This window comes from Myotis nattereri (genome assembly GCF_964212035.1).
Source record: "Myotis nattereri genome assembly, chromosome: 3".
Lineage (NCBI taxonomy): Eukaryota > Metazoa > Chordata > Mammalia > Chiroptera > Vespertilionidae > Myotis > Myotis nattereri.
Window position 1 is genome coordinate 6,909,157 of NC_138077.1, and position 18,819 is coordinate 6,927,975.

Here is an 18,819-nt window from a genome sequence, read left to right on the forward strand (position 1 = left end):
GCCTGGTTTCTCTAACCCTGCCTGGCTGCATCAGGGCTGGACCGGGGCCATGAGCCATCCCCACCACGTCCACTCCTGTCACTGTACAGCCTGTGTTGACACTCATGGGCCACTCGCACAGCAGCTCCTGGGCCCTTAACTGCATCACCCAGAGTTGAGGCTGCCGTGCATTCGGTGTCGGGAAAAGGCGGCAGAGGCAGCGCAGGGGGCTGGGCAGCTGCTGTGTCACTAGTTTACCAGCGGCCTGGCACACAGAGGGAGAGTCACCAGCACTGCCAGGGCTCCATGAACGTTCAACAGGGAGTGCTCTCAGGAGGAAAAGAAAGAAAGAATCCAACTAACCAAATAGGTAAGAGTAGGCAATAACTTTCAATGCATTTCCAGAAATACTTGCTTGCCATTTGTCTCAAAAAAGTATTTCTAAAATTTTAGAGTACCTAAGTTGCTTACTTCTTTTCCCAACTCAAAGCCTTGCTTAGGGTAAGCCTGCCTTCCAGTTTATGCTGGTTGTCCTGACATAATTATTTTTTAAAAATATATTTTATTGCCGAAACCGGTTTGGCTCAGTGGATAGAGCGTCGGCCTGCGTGCGGACTGAAAGGTCCCAAGTTCGATTCCGGTCAAGGGCATGTACCTGGGTTATGGGCACATCCCCACTGGGAGATGTGCAGGAGGCGGCTGATCGATGTTTCTCTCTCATCGATGTTTCTGACTCTCTCTCTCTCTCCCTTCCTCTCTGTGAAAAATCAATAAAATATATTAAAAATATATATATATATTTTATTGATTTTCTTTTTTTTACAGAGAGGAAGGGAGGATAGAGAGTTACAAACATCAATGAAGAGAGAAACATCGATCAGCTGCCTCCTGCACACCTCCTACTGGGGATGTGTCCGCAACTAAGGTACATGCCCTTGACTGGAATTGAACCTGGGACCTTTCAGTCTGCAGGCTGATGCTCTATCCACTGAGACAAACTGGTCAGGGCCTGACATAATTATTAAGTGCCCCCCATTCTCAGAAGCGTAGAGGAGGAACCAGCCACCTCGTATTCCTGACTGAGAGTGGTTAGGACTAATTTCATTAAAATCTATTGTCTCCAAAATCAGCTCCAGATGAAAGAAAGACTCTCCAGCAGGTAAAAAGGCACGGGACAACTGTAACGCCGATAAGTGGCACCCGGCTCTGCTCTGAGCTTGACCTTGAAAGTCGTGAGGGGTGCGCCATCATCCAGGACACAAATGACAAGCTCAGCCTCTAACAACCCAAATGCTGACGTGCCGTCCGGGCTGCTCCCAGGCACACACGGCGTCAGCGGCCTGAGCCACAAGGAATCGGGCACAAGGAAACCAGGTCAGAAAGAGCTCGGTGCCCTTGGGTTAACAGTGCCCTATACAGTGCCCCAGCCGTGTCACGGGGTCTCTCGGGGCCGTGGAAAGGACCTGTGCCACCAAGACAGGAAAGATTTTTTAAGTTGAAGACGGCATTTTATTTATTTATTTAGTCGCTCAACTTTTATTTATTTATTTTTCCTGGACCCTGGTTTGTCAGGTACGCACTTCGATTTGCTTTTCCAATAGAAACATCGGGTTTGAGCCAATCACATGTATGACTGTCACGGGTATTTGCGCACACATACATATGTGCACACCCCCCGATTCTGGGGGAGCTGCAAGGTGACAGCCCCACTTGGGAGCAGATTCCTCCATCTCCTGCGCTGGGACAGGGCAGGCTCCTCACCCTCTCTCCCGTCGGTTTCCTCTGCCCAAACCAGGGACAATGAGCAACCTCAGAGGACGAGGCCGAGTCATGGTGTGGAGAGCGCGAAGGGCTTACTGCAGCAGAGATAAGAGATACGAGTTCCCACCAGCAGGTGTCTGGCTCGGGTGTGGGCTCCAACTGTCTACCAGCTGGGATATGTAACAAGCAGAACAACAGACCCGGCCAAGTGGGGTCAAGACCACCCCCTTTGTCCTCCCCACGCACAGCCAGCTCGCCAGCACAATTCCTCACTAACGTCGGGTTCCTGTGTGCAGCCCAGAGGCCCCTGGTCCCCAGGGCGCGGCTCCCACATACCGTGGACACTGGAGCAGGCCTGCCTCAGCATGGGCTTGTCCATCTTCTTGGCGTAAAAGGCCGCGTACCACACGCGCAGCTCGGTGCCCGGGGGGATGTCCCTCGAGGTGGTGAAGTACACGTCGTTGTCGTGCTGGTAGGCCGTCAGGTTCTGGTGCTCGGGCTCCACCGCCGGCCGCACCAGCATCATCCAGTTGCAGTCGTCCTCGTTGGAGGTGTCAAAGCACACGGGGTGCCCGTCCTTCTGGAACACCTGCGGGGAGCACGCCCACCAGGGGCCAAGGGGGATCCTGTCACCCATCAGTCTGTGTGTCAGCGTGGGGGGGGGATGCGGGGGGGTAGGGGGCTAAGCAGTCTAGACCCTTGGTCGGCAAACTGCGGCTCGTGAGCCACATGCGGCTCTTTGGCCCCTTGAGTGTGGCTCTTCCACAAAATACCACGGGCAGGCACGCACGTACAGTGCGATTGAAACTTCGTGGCATTGGTATAGACACAGTGAAAGATCCAGTTGTCATAGGGAGAGCCAAGTTCTACGCCTGGCCCAGGTGGGGACTGGAACACCAGAGCTCCACACCTGGTCCAGGCGCCACTGGGACACTTGAGTTCTATGCACGGCCCAGCTGGAAACCGGAACACCCGATTTTGAGCTGTGGTCTAGGTGGGTTCCTGGGTAGTCCTATTTGTGGCCCAGGTGGCACAGGGAAACCTGAGGTGTACTCCTAGGCCAAGAGTTACCAGGAGACCTGAGGTCTCTGCATGACCGAGCAGGGAAGTGGGACATCTGAGGTCTACTTGAGGCCTACTCCTGGATGGGCAAAAACATCTGAGTTCTTCTCTTGGTCTCGGTGGCATCAGGACATCTGAGTTCTAGTCCTTGTTCAGGTGTCATCAGAACAGCTGGGTTCTACTCCTAGCACACATGTCATTGAGGCGTCTGAGCTCTACCCCTTGTCCAGGCATCATCGGGACAGCTGAGTTCTAAAAATGACCTTGTTGGGAATTAGAATGCCTGAGCTCTACTCCTGGCCCAGGTGGGAACTGGAACACCTGCGCTCTACACCTGGGTCAGGTGTCATTGGGACACCTGAGTTCAACCCACGGCCCAGTTAGGAACTGGGATTCTGGGGTTCTACTCATGGTCCAGGTGTCACTGGGATACCTGAGCTCTACACCTGGTCCAGGTGCCGTCAAGTCACCTGAGTTCTAAGCATGGCTCAGTTGGGAACTGGGACACCTGAATTCTACACCTGGTCCAGGTGCCGTCAAGTCACCTGAGTTCTAAGCATGGCTCAGTTGGGAACTGGGAAGCCTGAATTCTGTACCTGGTCCAGGTGTCACTGGGACACCTGAGTCCCACACGTGGCCCAGCTGGGAATCGGATGTTAGGTTGTACTCGGGTCCGATGGGCATCGGGACACGCGAGCTCTCCTGGCTCTATCACAGGTGCTCAGTGACATTAGCCAAGTCCCTCGGTCTTTACAGGGTGCGCCCTCAGCTGCAAACCAGCACTGTTCCGTGTGGGTTAAAGGCAGGCGGGGAGCAGGTGGAGAAACTTAAATATTCTGAAGTTCAAAGTAACCACACTGTATAGGGCTCTTGTCCCCTATTTCCTGATGCCTTGGGACTTCCTCCCTGGAGGAGGGGTCTCTCCCCTCTCCTGAGCGCTTCCTGTAGGGGCTGGAGGCCCCTCTGAGGATGAAGCCCTCGGACACTAGAGGGGAGGGCGGAAGGGCCAATGACCCCCGCCTGGTGTGGAGTGCACTCCCAGGGGGCCCCGCCCTCCTTCCGGTGGCATAAAGCGCTCCAGGCACACAGGTGCCAATGCTGAGCCTATACTGAGAACAGCTCGTGCCAGACACAGACCTTCAGAAGTGAGTCACTGAAAGAAACCAAGACGGGCACCAAGGACTGTTCAATGGCCCGCGGAGGCTGTGTATCGTGCGGCCCGGGTCCCCTGAAGGACAGCAGCCAACGGCCTCGCTTTCTCTCCTTTCTCTCTTCCCTTGTGAACATCAAGCTCCTTTCCTCTCCCCGTTGTGCTGAAATCTGCCTGGTAAGTTCCATCTTCCAAGCCCCAAACCCGAGGTTATCTATTCATCTCTGGCCCTGAATGTGGATCTCTGCTCAGGGTCCCTGAGGAAAGTCCCCGCTGTGGGTACTGCTGCCCCAGCTCCCTGCTCCTCCCGTCTCGTTCACAGGCTCGCTGGGGGCTGTGGCCATGCGGGGCCCAGGGACAGAGCCATGAACAGCACGCGGGCCCCGGCCTCCTGGAGCTCCCACGGGTCTTACTCTCCGTGGCTAAGCCCTCCCTGCTCCTTCCATTTTGTTTTCTCACTTTCACATAAAAGCTGTCCTATCCTAGTCTGGCGGGCTTTTGAGAGCTGCCAAGCTTAGTGCCAGTGTCTCTCCGCTGCCTCCACAAGACACCTTCTTCAGAAAGAGCTTGGCAAGCACATGCGCTCTGCACAGTGTGACGGTAACTAGCCCGACACCCCACTGTGACCAGTGGCAGAACTGTCACCTCCTGCAGCCTGCAACGTCCACCTGGGTCGGAACAGAACTGGTGGCGTTTGGGGCACCTCCTGCAGACACTTTAAATGCACTCTCTCTCTCTCTCGTGTTTGTGGAGCTGAAAATTACAGGAAGCAGCCTTTCGTTGGAAATTACGCAGAGCGTTTCCAGGACATCTGTGAGCCACTGCACTCAGTGGCTATGCTGCCCCCTGGCACAGCGGACGGTCATACAGCACGGGCTCCCCAGCACCGCGGGCACAGCCTTTACCTTCAGCGGGAACGCAGATTCCTTCTCCCACTTGGCGACTCTCCTCGACTCAAAGGGACCGAACTGCGTTCGCTTGACGAGCTGCGTTACAGCAAACACGCCTTCGGCTCCATCTTCCAGTCGTCTGATCTCCAAGTTGGAAGGAAGGGATGACCTAGACATGGAACAAAATAAGTCCTTGTGCCCGGCCAGTGTGGCTCAGTGGTTAAGCATTGACCTGCGAACCAGGAGGTCACAGTTCGATTCCCGGTCAGGGCAAATGCCCAGGTTGCGGATTCAGTCCCCAGTGTGGGGCATGCAGGAGGCAGCCGATCAATGATTCTCTCTCATCATTGATGTTTCTATCTCTTTCCCTCTCTCTTCTTCTCTGAAATCAATAGAAATATATTTTTAAAAAAACAACCAAAATAAACCAAGTCCCTGAGTGCCATCGGCTGGGGCAGCCACTCACACCAGGACACAGACGGTTACGAGATGAAAAGCTGGCTCTCAGGGACCACCCAGGGCACACGATGGAGGGCCACTTACTAAAGGCCGGTTACAATCCCCGTCCACCAGAGACAGAGCCAACAGCAGGGGCTCCGGGTGCGGGTGTGACGGGCCAACAGGGAGGGCGCAGGCGGAGCACAGAGTCCAGGGAGAGAGGACTACGGCAGCTTCGGGACGAAGTGCCACGTGGAAAGTGCCACGAGAAAGAAAGAGCCACGCATTCCAAAGGCCAGAGAAGACTTCCAGCTGGGCTGAACCGCCGGTTTCATGGAGGGTGCGGGCTCTTTAAGTAAACCAGGAGAAGGTCAAGGGTGGGGTGCTGGAGGAGAGGGCACGTGGCTGGGACTCCAGCACCAGCCACAGCATCAGCGAGCCGGAGGAACCCAAGGACGGAGGGTCCCACTGCGGGACGGACGGCTCCCCGTGGAGTTTTGTGGGCACCGGCAGCCGCTGGAGGTTTTGGGGGAGCGCTGATCCAATCTCTACTTTAGGCAAAAATAGTATCTCTTTGTTTTGAGAAGGTAACTCACAGTGAGGAGAAGGAACTAAATGGAGAGGCTGGAAAACCAGCTGGGAGGCTTCTAGAAACAGCGCTGAGAAGAGGAGGACAGGGCCTCCCTGCGCGGCACTAGACTGTGTATAATGAGCACCGTGACCTCACAGGCACTGCTATTCTGCTCTGTCTGCAGGTGACGCAACTGAGGTGCAGAGAGAAGGCCTCATCCAAGTTCAAAGAGCTACCGCGTGTCCGGCCTGGGCTGTGAACCCGCAGTTACTCACCCTCGCTCCGCCCCCAGTGACACGGCCCCCACGGGGGCACAGCGTGGCAGAGCCACCGAGCCTCCTGACTAGACCTGCAGGAGCTTTTCCAGAAGCTGCCATGGCTCTGCCTTGCTACCTGCACTCACTGCTGCCTCTACCCCAGCCCACCTTGCCCACAGTGGGCACTGATGGTAGGAGGCGGGCCTACATTCGGGCTACGGGGAAACCGTGCGAAGAGACCTACAACTTGGTCGTCGCTCCTCGACCCATAAACCAACCCAACCAATCAGCTCTTCCACGGCACCACCTGGGTCTCAGTGTGGCTGCTCAGAACCATGAACGAGACACAGACATTCCCTCTGAAGCGTGGCGCATGTCTCCGCTCCTCCTGGCAGCACGCCACTCAGTTCACAGGGGACGGAAATCACAGGTCAGTCCTCTCCTTCCACTGTTTCCTCCCTTTGTGCAGACAAGAGGCCGCCAGGCCCTCCCCGCAGCCTGGCCCTCCCCCCTCCTCCCAGCCAGGCCCTCCCAGCAGCCAAGCCCTCCCCCTCCCCCCATCCAGGCCCTCCCAGCAGCCAGGCCCTCCCCCTGCCCCCATCCAGGCCCTCCCAGCAGCCAGGCCCTCCCCACTCCCCCATCCAGGCCCTCCCAGCAGCCTGGCCCTCCCCCTCCCCCCAGCCTGGCCCTCCCCCCAGCCTGGCCCTCCCCCTCCCCCCAGCCAGGCCCTCCCAGCAGCCTGGCCCTCCCCACAGCTGACAGGCAGACAACCCTGTCAGACAGGCAGCACTGTAAACACAGTCCAAGGCGCTCACTCACCTGGCTCTGCTTAGCACAAAGGAGTCTTTGACCATGACCACTGGGCCCAGCTCAGGACATTCAGAGTCGTGATACTGGCTGCAGTCCTCACACCCTGCGAACAGACAGCCAGCATCAGCAGGAGGACACTGCTCAGCTCCAAGGCCGATGGGGGTGACCGAAGTGCTCCCCACAAACACAACACAGGACATGCCCCCAAGAAAAAGGCCCAGCTCACAGCAGGCAGAGTCCCCTCTGTGGTGACGAAGAAGATCTTCCCGAGAAATGACAGTAAACGAAAAGTCACCAATTTCACCTGTTTGCCATAAATCTCCCGCACCGTGAATCACTTTCTATGCCCTTGGATTACTTTCCTGCACCCACCGCCGCCCCTGCGAAGTGCCCTTTGCTGGGAATTTGAGAAAGGTGAGCCTGTTAGAACTGCACCCCGGCAACAGGTTTCTCATGTGATAAATCGTGTTTGTTACAGCAAGTAAAGTCATCTCCATGGAAAAAGAAACAGCTCTCTGTCTGTCCTATAAAGACACAGTGTGGACGTGGCTTTGCCCGGACAGCCAGCGCCACATCAGCCACACGGCGCACAGGCCACTCACAGATGAACATGATCTCCTCGCTGCCGTCCTCAGCCATCGCCGACACCTGTCAGGCACGAGAGCGAGAGAGCGTCGTTAATGATGGGCTTTTTGCCAGAGCAATTTGAAAAGACAATTCCTGCCAAAGGCCTCCTTGCGCCTGGGCTTTGAGGCACATGCGGGGGGGGGGGGGGGGGGAGGGGGGCTCTTTATGGTGGGATGGGGTTGGGGCCTTGAAATGTGTTCTCACCCAAAATAATGTTGTTTTTAATAAAAGCAATTGAGTTGAGTGGCCTCTAGGAGGAAGTCTTCGTGAATTCACACTTTCGCCTTTTTATGTTAGCCGTGTTTCCATTTGTAAAATAAATACATCAGCATTTTTTTAAAAGCTGGTGTCCCCGCCCTCACTGGACTGTGACTTCCTCCAGGGCAACGGCGCCTGGAGCTGCCACCCGGGGCCTGCAACGCAGGGAGCACTCGGTTCTCCAGGAACTAAGGCAGCCATGGCCTCGTGGAGGGGGCGCCCCTGCTCTCCACAAAACCTGTCAGATCCGGTCACTTCTATTCCCTAGTCATCCTCAAGGTACAGCTCAAGAGTGACCTGCACAGAGGCAGCTGGGCTCAGACCCCCCACTTATTTCAGGGTGACCTGCACATGTCAATTCCAGAGCCCGATTCCTGACCTGTGAAATGGAAATGAAAAGGCTCACCTCGTGCAGTTGTGGGGAAGCATGAAGTGCGATACACCTGGCATCAACAATGCCACCCAGTGTGACTCCCTTCTCTCCCACGCCCTCCATCCCCGGATAAGCCAACCCGGCATCCTTCCTGCATCCTACTTGTCGCCCGAGCCTCTCTGCTGGGCACACCTTTTGGGAAAGTGTGCGGCCTGGCACTTCCTGAAAGCTATTCCACAAGCCGCCCTCTCCCCGGGAGCTTGAAGAATGAAACGCAGACAATGCAAAGTCCAGATGAAAACTCAGATCTGCCGAACATACGCTTGGTCAGCAGAGAAGAGAACCTCACTGCGGCCGAGGGGATAAACAGGGAGACAAGGCAGGGAGATGGGCCTGCCCATTTGCCCTAAAATGCCCAAGAAACAGCCAGGGTGCATTCTTCCCAGCAGTCTCCACTACCTCCCTGGGCCACGCCCCACCTTCTCCCACCTGGAAGGTGGCTCTTCCTGCTCTCCCCTGGCTGGCCCCCCATTTTCCACACTGCACAGGGGTTCTTCTAGAACATGAGCCCAATCAGGTTACTTGCCAACCCGAAGCTTAGCGGCGTCCCACTGTTCCTGGCATGAAACCCAAACTCCAGCCTGGTACCGGGGTACGGGCTGCAGTCCTCACACCCTGTGCCCACCTCCCCCTCACTGGCCCTCGCGGCCACCACAGCCTTGTTTTATTTAGTTCCCAGCTCCCTCCTGCCTCCAGGCCTCACACACACACACACACACACACACACACACACACACACACACACGTGCCTGGAGCCTCTCCCCATCTCTGCGGCTCGCTGGTGCCTACTCACTCCTCTCGTCTTCGTGTAATTGTCACTTCTTCGGGGAGTGCTTTCCGACCCACGGGTCCAAATCAGGGCCCTTGTAACACTTCCTGAAAGCGCCCTGCAATCTCCCTTCACCAGTTGGCACCGCTGTGACCATCATGTGTGTGCTGTCTATCTAGGGCAGGGGTCCTCAAACTGCGGCCCGCGGGCCACATGCAAATACAAATATTGTATTTGTTCCCGTTTTGTTTTTTTACTTCAAAATAAGGTATGTGCAGTGTGCATAGGAATTTGTTCATAGTTTTTTTTTGAACTATAGTCCGGCCCTCCAACGGTCTGAGGGACAGTGAACTGGCCCCCTGTTTAAAAAGTTTGAGGACCCCTGGACTAGTGACTCTCCCCTCACTGGACCTGGAGGGCCCCGAGGTGGGACAGCAGCACAGGCTCAGCACAGTGGCCATGGCCAGGCAGGGGGCGGAGTGCTGGCAGACTGGCCACCGCTTCCGCACGCTGGTCCTCACGCATCCGCACGCAATCCTCCGTGACAGCTGGGCCCCGGCAGCCGGTGACCGGACCGCCAGACAATCACGAGTTGGTCGAAAAATTTCAAATACTTCATTTGTACAATGTACGCCACGAAGTTAAAAAGTCTGGTTAGATTAGCAGTGAGATCTGGAAAGTCTACTCGTTTCAAGTACAAAGTGATCTTAACTGCTTCGCTCACTCTCTCGGTGTTTACGGAGCACGTCCTGGCACCACCTTGGCCCAGGCCTCGGAGGCCCCAGCTGCTCCTGCCCCGAGCAGGCCAGGCCTGGAGCTGACTGGTCCTCCTTCGTGGCCTCCGGGGAGAGGGGGGCACTGGCCTGTGCTCGCCTCACTGCCCTGGACGCTAAGGCTATTTGAGGGTTTCCTGCTACACATACTTGGAAGACAGTTTAAACAGAAAACCTGATAGTCAAATCTTACAAAACAACGATGCTCTTACAGGAAAGGGCAGCTTTTCGGGCAAGCGTCTGCGCCTGGAGAACATTGTATCAGCTCTAATAAGACGTGCCCCTCCCTCACCAGGCACTCCCGGGACACCTACCACCAGGCTGTGCTAAAGGATGGCTTCACCTGGGGCAGCAGGACAAGCGTGAGCCTCCCCGCCACGGCCCACTGCAGGGCAAGGGGTGGTCGGGGCCTCTGGGAGGACACAGATGGGGCTGGTGGAAGGACCCAGATTTGGCCAAACAAATGTGTCCTCATCTTCTGCTTCTGGGGAGACACTGGCAAATGCTTCAGCTCCCCAGGGAAACCCTACACGGTCAACAATGGGGGGAAAAAATCTAGAGCAGCGGTTCTCAACCTCGGCTGCACGTCAGGATCACCTGGGAATCTTTTTAAAATCCTGATTTCTGGGCCTCATCCTCCAGAAATTCTATTTCTTTGTTACTAATGCTGTGCCCCCCCCCCCCCATAACAAAGAAACAGAATTTCCAGAGGATGAGGCCCAGAAATCAGGATTTTAAAAAGATCCCCAGGTGATCCTGACGTGCAGCCGAGGTTGAGAACCGCTGCTCCAGAACGAGGTGCGCAGGCTCCCTGTGGTCACCGGGAAGCTGGCCCTCCAGGTCCCACCCAGCGGCCACCTGCCCGGGCGGAGCAGCTGCCTGAGCACATCGGGCCCTGCCACCCTCCGGGACGGGACGGCTGTGCCCCCGGGCGCGGAGCCGGGCGCGGAGCCGTGGGGCCGGACCCAGCCCTCAGGTGGGCAGTACGCGGGCCGCTTCCGCTCCAGGCTGCGATGTCCACCGTGCAGGACTGAGATGGCAAGAGGCCCCACCGCCACCGGCAGCGCGGAAAGCTCAGAAACCTCATCAGACTCCTGCGAGCTTGGCACATTTTCTGTAAAAACACGGTGTTTTTCCAGGACACCAGCATGAGGCGTTGAAGCCTGCGCTCACCCAGCAGTGACCTGAGAATCCGAGGGACTGCCCTGTATCCCAGCGCAGACCTGGCGCCCAGGCCCCGGCAGACAGGGCGGTGCAGGGTCCCGAGGAAGCCCAGGCTCACTCGATGGCAGAACATGCACAGGACAGTTTAAAAGACCACTTAACAGGCATGTGACTACTCTGGTCCCTCAACGTACACGCAGTACCCGTCTGCGACTGGCTTACTTCACTCCGCATCATGTCCTCAGGGTTCACTCGTGCTGCAGCCTGTGTCAGACCGTCCTTCCTTCTTGAGGCTGAATCCCACTCCACTGTCTGCATGGAGCACCCTGTTTATCTGTCCTCTGGCTGGCCATTTGCATTGCTGCCGTGGTCTCTCTACTGTGCATCAGGGGCCCTCAAACTTTTTAAACAGGGGGCCAGTTCACTGCCCCTCAGACCGTTGGAGGGCTGGACTATAGTTTAAAAAAGAACTATGAACAAATTCCTGTGCACACTGCACATCTTATTTTGAAGTAAAAAAACAAAACGGGAACAAATACAATATTTGTATTTCATGTGGCCGCGGGCTGTAGTTTGAGGACCCCTGCAAATAGATGCTGCTGGGACTGGAGTGCACGCGTACCTCTGTGGGAGCCACCTTCAGTGCTTTGGGGTGTATCTCAGACGCGGGACTGCTGGGTCACATGGCAGCTCTACGTTTAATTTTTGGAGGAACCTCCGTGCTGCCTCCCACGCGGCTTCACCACTTTCCATCCCACCAACAGGGGCTGGAGTCCCAGTTCCTCCACCTCCTCTTCAGCACTTGTTGGTTTGTGATTTTTTAAAAAATAGTAGCCATCCTAATGGATGTGAGGTGGTAAAAGATTACTTTTTAATGTGATCTGCAAAGGCTGGGCTTTAGAAAAAGTAATCAGCTTTGAAACATTGGAAAATGAAAACTCATGATTTTAAAATACACGTAGCTAAAAATAAGTAAACAAACAAACAAAAAAACAGCATTTCCCAGGAGGCTGTTGTGTGAGTGTGACACGAAGATCCTTCCATTTGTTACCTGGCTGAGACGTCCCAGGCCATCCCTGCCCACTTACAGGACACAGGGAGGCAGAGGAGGGGCAATAGGGCTGCCTCCTGGGCACGTACCTCTGGCCTGGATGACCCACCAGAGCCTTTTCAGGTGCAAAGCAGCACTCCCCAAGAGCAGTACAAGGCGAGCCACACATGGGAGATGATTGTGGCTGTTATTCAGTTGTGAAATATTACAGATTCGCAGGAAGCTTCAAAAATAGCACAGAGAGGCCCCATGTACCTTTCACTCCGTTTTCCCCAGGCTTGTATCTTACATAACTATGTATATACTGTAAAAACTCTTACATAACTGCAGCACTAAGAACAGATCTCTCAAACCAGGAAAACTGACGTTGGCACAGCGCGTGTGCACCCAATTCTGTCATTTTATCACAGGTGCAGACTCACGCGACCAGCACTGCCATCAAGATTCAGCTCTGTTCCCTGCTGGGAGGACCTCCTTCTGTGTCGCCTTTACAGTCGCCTCCTGCTCCCCGCCACCCGACTCCATTGGCCATGTTTCCTTCCGGGAATGCCATATAAATGGACCCATACAGTGTGCGACCTTTGGAAACTAGCTTTTCGTTTTGTTTTTCTAACTCAGCATAATGCCCTTCCGAACCATGCAGGGTGATGCGTGCATGAGGAGTCCCTTCCTTTTTACTGCTGTATAATATTCCACGGCAAGGGCGACCCACTCACCCACCGAAGACACAGGATTCCCCCGTTTCTGTCTACTATAAATGAAGCCTCTATAAACAACTGTGCATAGGGTTTCCTGTGGGCATGAGTGGTCATTCCTCTGGCATAAATGCCCACGAATGCATCTCTGGCCACGTATTAAGTGGGTATTGGTAAAATGGAGGGCAGCAGGAAACAAGGACGACTACATAGGAGATGAACCGATTCCATAAAAAAAGCCACAGGCACGAGTCTATGGGACATTGTGGTTGTCACTCATTCATAGGGTCACCAGGAGTCAGGGCCGCATCACTGCCACATAATATACACGTTAAGTGGACGTTTAGTTTTGTGTTTTTATTGATTTCAGAGAGAGGAAGGGAGAGGGGGAGAGAGAAACGTCAATGATGAGAGAAAATCATCGACTGGCTGCCTCCTGCATGCCCCCTACTGGGGATTGAGCCTGCAACCTGGGCATGTGCCCTGACCAGGAATCAAACCATGTCCCCCTGGTTCATGGGTCGATGCTCAACCACTGAGCCACACTGGCCTGGCTGTATGTTTAGTTTTTAAGATCCAGTTTCTCCCCCTCCTCACCAGCATCTGGTTCACGGTTTTTATTCTGGTCATTCTCAGAGAGGTCTCTTGCTATCGTTTTAATCTGCATTTCCTTCCCTAATGGCTAATGAGATTAAACGCCTTCTCAATGTGCTACCATTTGTAAATCCTCTTCAGTAAAATGTCTCTTCTTGTCTCTTGCCCATGTTCTAATCTAGCTGGACTGCCAGGGTTTTCGATCGCTGTGTTTTGAAAGTTCCTTATACACCTAGATCCTTTGTCGAATACGTGGTTTGCAAATATATTCTCCCTGGTTAGGGCTTGTCTTTTCATCCTCTTCACAATTTTGATGAAATCCAACTTACCAGTTTTTCCATTTTGGATTGTGCTTTTGGTGCCACATCTAAGACCCTGCATGCGACTCTAAGTCCCAAAGGTTTTCTCCTATATTTCTTAGAAAAGACTTACCTTTTTATAGTTCACATGTAAGTCTAATATCCAATTGGATTTCATCTGTGTATAAGATGTGAGGTTACAGTCCGAGTTCAGTTTTGTGCTTAGAGGCGTCCAATTGTGTCAGCACCACTGAATCGCTCTTGCACCTTTGTCCAAAACCAGACGGCCACACCTGTGCGGGTCTGTTTCCGGTTCTCCTTCCTGTCCTATTGATTTCTGTGTCTATCCTTGCGCCCACACCACTCGGCAGAGATCAATCAGTACAGTCTTGATTGCCATCACTTTACAGGAAGTCTTATAATTGGGTAGACTGGTTCCCTTGCTTTTTCAAAATGCTTTCAGCCATTCTGGTTCCTTGCCCTTCCATATAAGTTTTAGAACAATCTTGTCTACCAAAATTCTTGTCAGGATCCACATATGTAATTTTGGTAACATTTTATTTAACAGAACACATCCCAAATATTATCATTTCAACGTGTGAGTCACATTACAACTCCTTTGTAACTTCCTCATACTAAGTCTTGAAAATCCAGGCTGCATTTCATACTTCGAGCCCATCCCCATTCGATCAGTCGCATTTCAAGTGCTCAGCAGCCAGCCCTGGCCGAGAGGCTCAGGATACTTTTTTAATCCAGACAGACATTTCCCACTGGATGCATGCCCTCATGACACTATTAAAAGCACTAAAGAAAAAAATAATGAAAGGAAAAAATCACACACAAAAAAGAGTGATTTTCACTAATGTGCTGCAGAATTGTTCTGAAAGATGCGCTGTGAGGGCCAAGGTGGGGGAAGTAGGTGGGTAGAGATGAATTTTGTGACCAATAAATTTGTGACGTGCTGCAATTCCCATTCTGGAGTTTTGACACATAATGGCACATTAAAGGCCCTGAGAAGTCCTGCAATAGAAATCTGTGGGAATGTGTTTAGCCCAGCAGTTCCTGAATTTACCTGGGCCGAGAACACGCTAGTACAAGGGAAGGGGCTGATCCTGTTGTGACCGGACAGGCACCAGGGACCAGGGAGTGAGCTTGACTCTGCCGCTGACTAGATGTGAAACCTCGAGCTCCTTATTTCCCCTCCATGGGCCTCCATTTCCTCATCTATACAAGGAGAGGGGTAGAGTATCTACTCTGAGCCCCTTCCAGCCTGCAGAGGTGAAGTTTTAACTCTAGTTCATCGTTACCTCATATAATGGTGGTTCTCAAAGATTTCCACCCCACAATCCTCTATCCCCCATCATGACTGTGCTATGTATGTATTTTTCAAAAGCCAGCTTTCAATAAAGAAACGGCATATACAGCAATCAGTCCTCATTGCTTATTAACCAACAAAGCTTCAAACTCATGAATCTGGCACTGATAATCCTGTAGTGTAAACTAACATGACTTCCCTTTCTTTTTAATCTTATTTCTCATTATACATGATGAGTTGCTCCATCCAAATGAGGTGACTTCCCTGCCGCAGGAGTTTATATTTCTGTTTTTTTCTGATCCTCCACTACATCCCCTCCCACTGGCACAACCGCCTACTGTCTCACTGGGTCTTCTCTGTCTGTCTGTCTGTGGCTGCAATTGCCATTATTTAAGCACCGCCCCCCCAGCTGTCACTGTCCATGCCCCATCCTGTCTCTCCTGCCACAGCGAGCCCACCATGAGTGCAGAATCGGAGTCTGACGGCTCGGCCCGGCCTCAGGTTTGGTGACTGACTGTATCTGGAGCATTTCATCGCCTAGAGCAGTGGTCGGCAAACTGCGGCTCGCGAGCCACATGCGGCTCTTTGGTACCTTGAGTGTGGCTCTTCCTAAGCCTTAGGAGTACCCTAATTAAGTTAGTAACAATGTACCTACCTACATAGTTTAAGTTTAAAAAATTTGGCTCTCAAAAGAAATTTCAATCGTTGTACTGTTGATATTTGGCTCTGTTGACTAATGAGTTTGCCGACCACTGGTTCTCAACCGTGGCTGCACATTAGAATCACCTGGGAATCTTTTTAAAATCCTGATTTCTGGGCCTCATCCTCCGGAAATTCTGTTTCTTTGTTATGGGGTGGGGCCACAACATTAGTAACAAAGAAACAGAATTTCCGGAGGATGGGGCCCAGAAATCAGGATTTTAAAAAGATTCCCAGGTGATTCTAATGTGCAGCCACGGTTGAGAACCACTGGCCTAGAGGCTAATTCCCAGAACCACACCTTATCTGACCCACCGGCTCCCAATCCAGGATGGAGAGTAGATGTGGGAAGCAGAGTCCCCCTGCGAGGAACCCTAACAGGACGGAAATGGAACAGTGGGCCTGGGCCGCTACGACCCACAACCCCCCAGCAGCTGCCTAACTTCAGGAAGCTTCCCGCTCCCCAACGGCTGCTGTGCCAGACACAGGAATCGGGAGCAGGACGGCGCCTGAGTGACGTGGCACAGACCTACACGGTCCAACCAGCCCCCGGGCCTCCTGAAGCCCTCTCAGGGCCAGGTTCTTCAATGACAGAGCAGTGGTCTTTCATTCCCACGGCTTCCTTCTGTTCCCATCTAAGATCATTTTTTAAAAAATATATATATTTTATTGATTTTTTTACAGAGAGGAAAGGAAAGGGACAGAGAGTTAGAAATAGCGATGATGAGAGAGAAACATGGATCAGCTGCCTCCTGCACACCCCTCACTGGGGATGTGCCCGAAACCAAGGTACATGCCCTTGACTGGATTCGAACCTGGGACTCTTCAGTCTGCAGGCCAATGCTCTATCCACTGAGCCAAACCGGCTAGGGCTAAGATCTTTTTTTTTCTTTCTAACAATGTGAATGGCTGTAAAGCATATGCATAGTCTGAGAGGCCAAAAAGCGCCCCTCCCCCTCCCTTCTTCCGATCCGTTCCCAGGTCGACTCTCTCCAGTCCTTGGGTTTTTCTGCTACATCTACTTCCATATCTCGAAATAACAGGCTTCTACTGAGGGCCCCTACCTTTTTAGTGCTTACTACTGTAGAGAATAGTTCACTTTCTTTTTTTCCCTTTTTTTTAAATCTTTTTTTTTTTAATATATTTTATTGATTTTTCACAGAGAGGAAGGGAGAGAGATAGAGAGTCAGAAACATCGATGAGAGAGAAACATCGATCAGCTGCCTCCTGCACATCTCCCACTGGGGATGTGCCCGCAACCCAGGTACATGCCCTTGACCGGAATCGAACCTGGGACCTTTCAGTCCGCAGGCCGACGCTCTATCCACTGAGCCAAACCGGTTTCGGCAATAGTTCACTTTCTTACATGCTCTCCCTTCCCCTCTCTCCCCAACATAATTCTGGTTAAATGAGTGCATATAATATGATGACTCTGAAAATATTATTGAGGGCTCAATAAACTGCCCTATAGGAAACGCTAAAGTTCATTACTAGTACAACCTTCTAGGGGTAATTGATTTATTTTTTACATTTGCTTAGTTCTTGTTTGTATGTGAATTTTGTTGCCACAGTGTGTAGATTTTATGTTGTTTTCCCTTCACCATCATTCGGAGTTGTTTGTTCTCTTGGTATAAATGGAGCCCATTTCCTGAGGCCTCTTGCTTCCATTCTCTTGGGTTAGGCCTTTGGTCTGGGAGCACGTTTTCCTGTAGTTTCCTTAACATGGTGCCTAGGAGGTAAAGCTTTTATGAGGACTGACCATGTCTGCAAATGTCTTTATTCTAATCCCACATGATGCTGTTTCGCTTGAGCATATGGTGGTTTTTACACAGAACAAGGAAAGCAGGACTCCATCGTCCTTCAACTTCCAGTGTTACAGCTGAGAAGTCTGATGTCTTTCTAGCCAGCAACCTTTTGTATGCGACTCCCAAGCCCCTGAATCTTTTAGAATTTTTATTTTAGCTGCAGTGACCTCAAGTTTCCTGGCCTATTTTAATGTTGAGCACTGGCTGGCACCCAGGCATTCATGTCTTTTAGCCTGAAAAAGATTTTGTAAATATATTTTTATTGATTTCAGAGAGGAAGGGAGAAGGAGAGACAAAAACATCAATGATGAGAAAGAATCATTGACTGGCTGCCTCCTGCACGCCCCACACTGGGGACCGAGCCTGCAACCCAGGCATGTACCCTGACCAGGAATCAAACCATGAACTGCTGCTTCAGAGGTTGATGCTCAACCACTGAGCCATGCCAGCCGGGCTTGAAAACTTTATTGTATTATTTCTTTTATTTCTCCTGTTTTCTCTTTCTGAACTTCTCAGTTTCATCAAAGACAACATCTGTATTTCTGATTTTTCACATCTTGTTCTTTAAGAGGGATTTCTGAGCAAAGAGGGGAGAGAGAGGTCTATACTCTGCCATCTTAAAAATAGAAACTGAGGTAACATTAACTTTATTACGTTGATTAGAGCTTTAACTGGCAGTCATCTTTTCACTTAACAAAAGGGGGGGGGGGGAGTGTGAGCACTGATTCTTATTAAATAATAGGCCTTCTGTGACAGACAAAAAATTTTAAAACTAGGCCCCCTGGGAGCTTGGAAAGGGTCCTCCTGCCTAAGGATGGGGAGCACCGTATAGAGCAGCCATGGGCAAACTACGGCCCGCGGGCCGGATCCGGCCCGTTCAGCTGTTCTATCCAGCCCGCGGAGCCGAAGGAGCGGAGGGTTCTCTTGCTCTCCCCTCCGCTCCTTCACCAGCAGCAGTGTTAACATGTGTTAGTTCACACAAACATTCCATCCATGCTTTTGTTCCAGCCCTCCGGTCCAGTTTAAGAACCCATTGTGGCCCTTGAGTCAAAAAGTTTGCCCACCCCTGGTGTAGAGAATGAGCAGTGTCAGGGAACCGAGTCCAGAGGAGGCAGATGTGCTGGAGAAAACACACCCAAGAGGGACATAAGGGATCCAGATAACAGGACCAATTAATAGAACTGAAGTGGCCTGGTGCCAACAAGGGTCGCCGTGAACCTCTTGACTAATAAGGTGCTAAAATTATATTTATGTTTTTGGGCACAATAAAAGGCAAAATTACTATAACTAATTAGCATACTTTTTTTTTTTTTTTAACTTACAACAGGCCAAAGGCCTTCAGAGTTACAAAACACTTGGAATACTCCTTCTCAAAGGCATACTCTTTGTCCAGCAGGTACAGTCCCTTCTCCCCAGAGA

The 18,819-nt window shown here is 52.3% G+C and overlaps 1 protein-coding gene across 1 annotated transcript in view; it reads right to left on the reverse strand.

The window, feature by feature from the left end:
* The window catches only part of PRDM15 (PR/SET domain 15), a gene marked incomplete at its 5' end in the record, with an annotated part of 35,842 nt that extends 24,582 nt beyond the window's left edge, over positions 1 to 11,260 (reverse strand). The window contains 6 exons of the mRNA XM_081088044.1: positions 2,077 to 2,329; positions 4,858 to 5,011; positions 6,928 to 7,021; positions 7,464 to 7,566; positions 10,681 to 10,892; positions 11,146 to 11,260. Coding sequence (XP_080944170.1) covers positions 2,077 to 2,329; positions 4,858 to 5,011; positions 6,928 to 7,021; positions 7,464 to 7,566; positions 10,681 to 10,892; positions 11,146 to 11,260 — 931 coding nt within the window. The remainder of the gene's footprint in view (positions 1 to 2,076; positions 2,330 to 4,857; positions 5,012 to 6,927; positions 7,022 to 7,463; positions 7,567 to 10,680; positions 10,893 to 11,145) is intronic.
* Between the last annotated feature and the right edge of the window lie 7,559 nt (positions 11,261 to 18,819).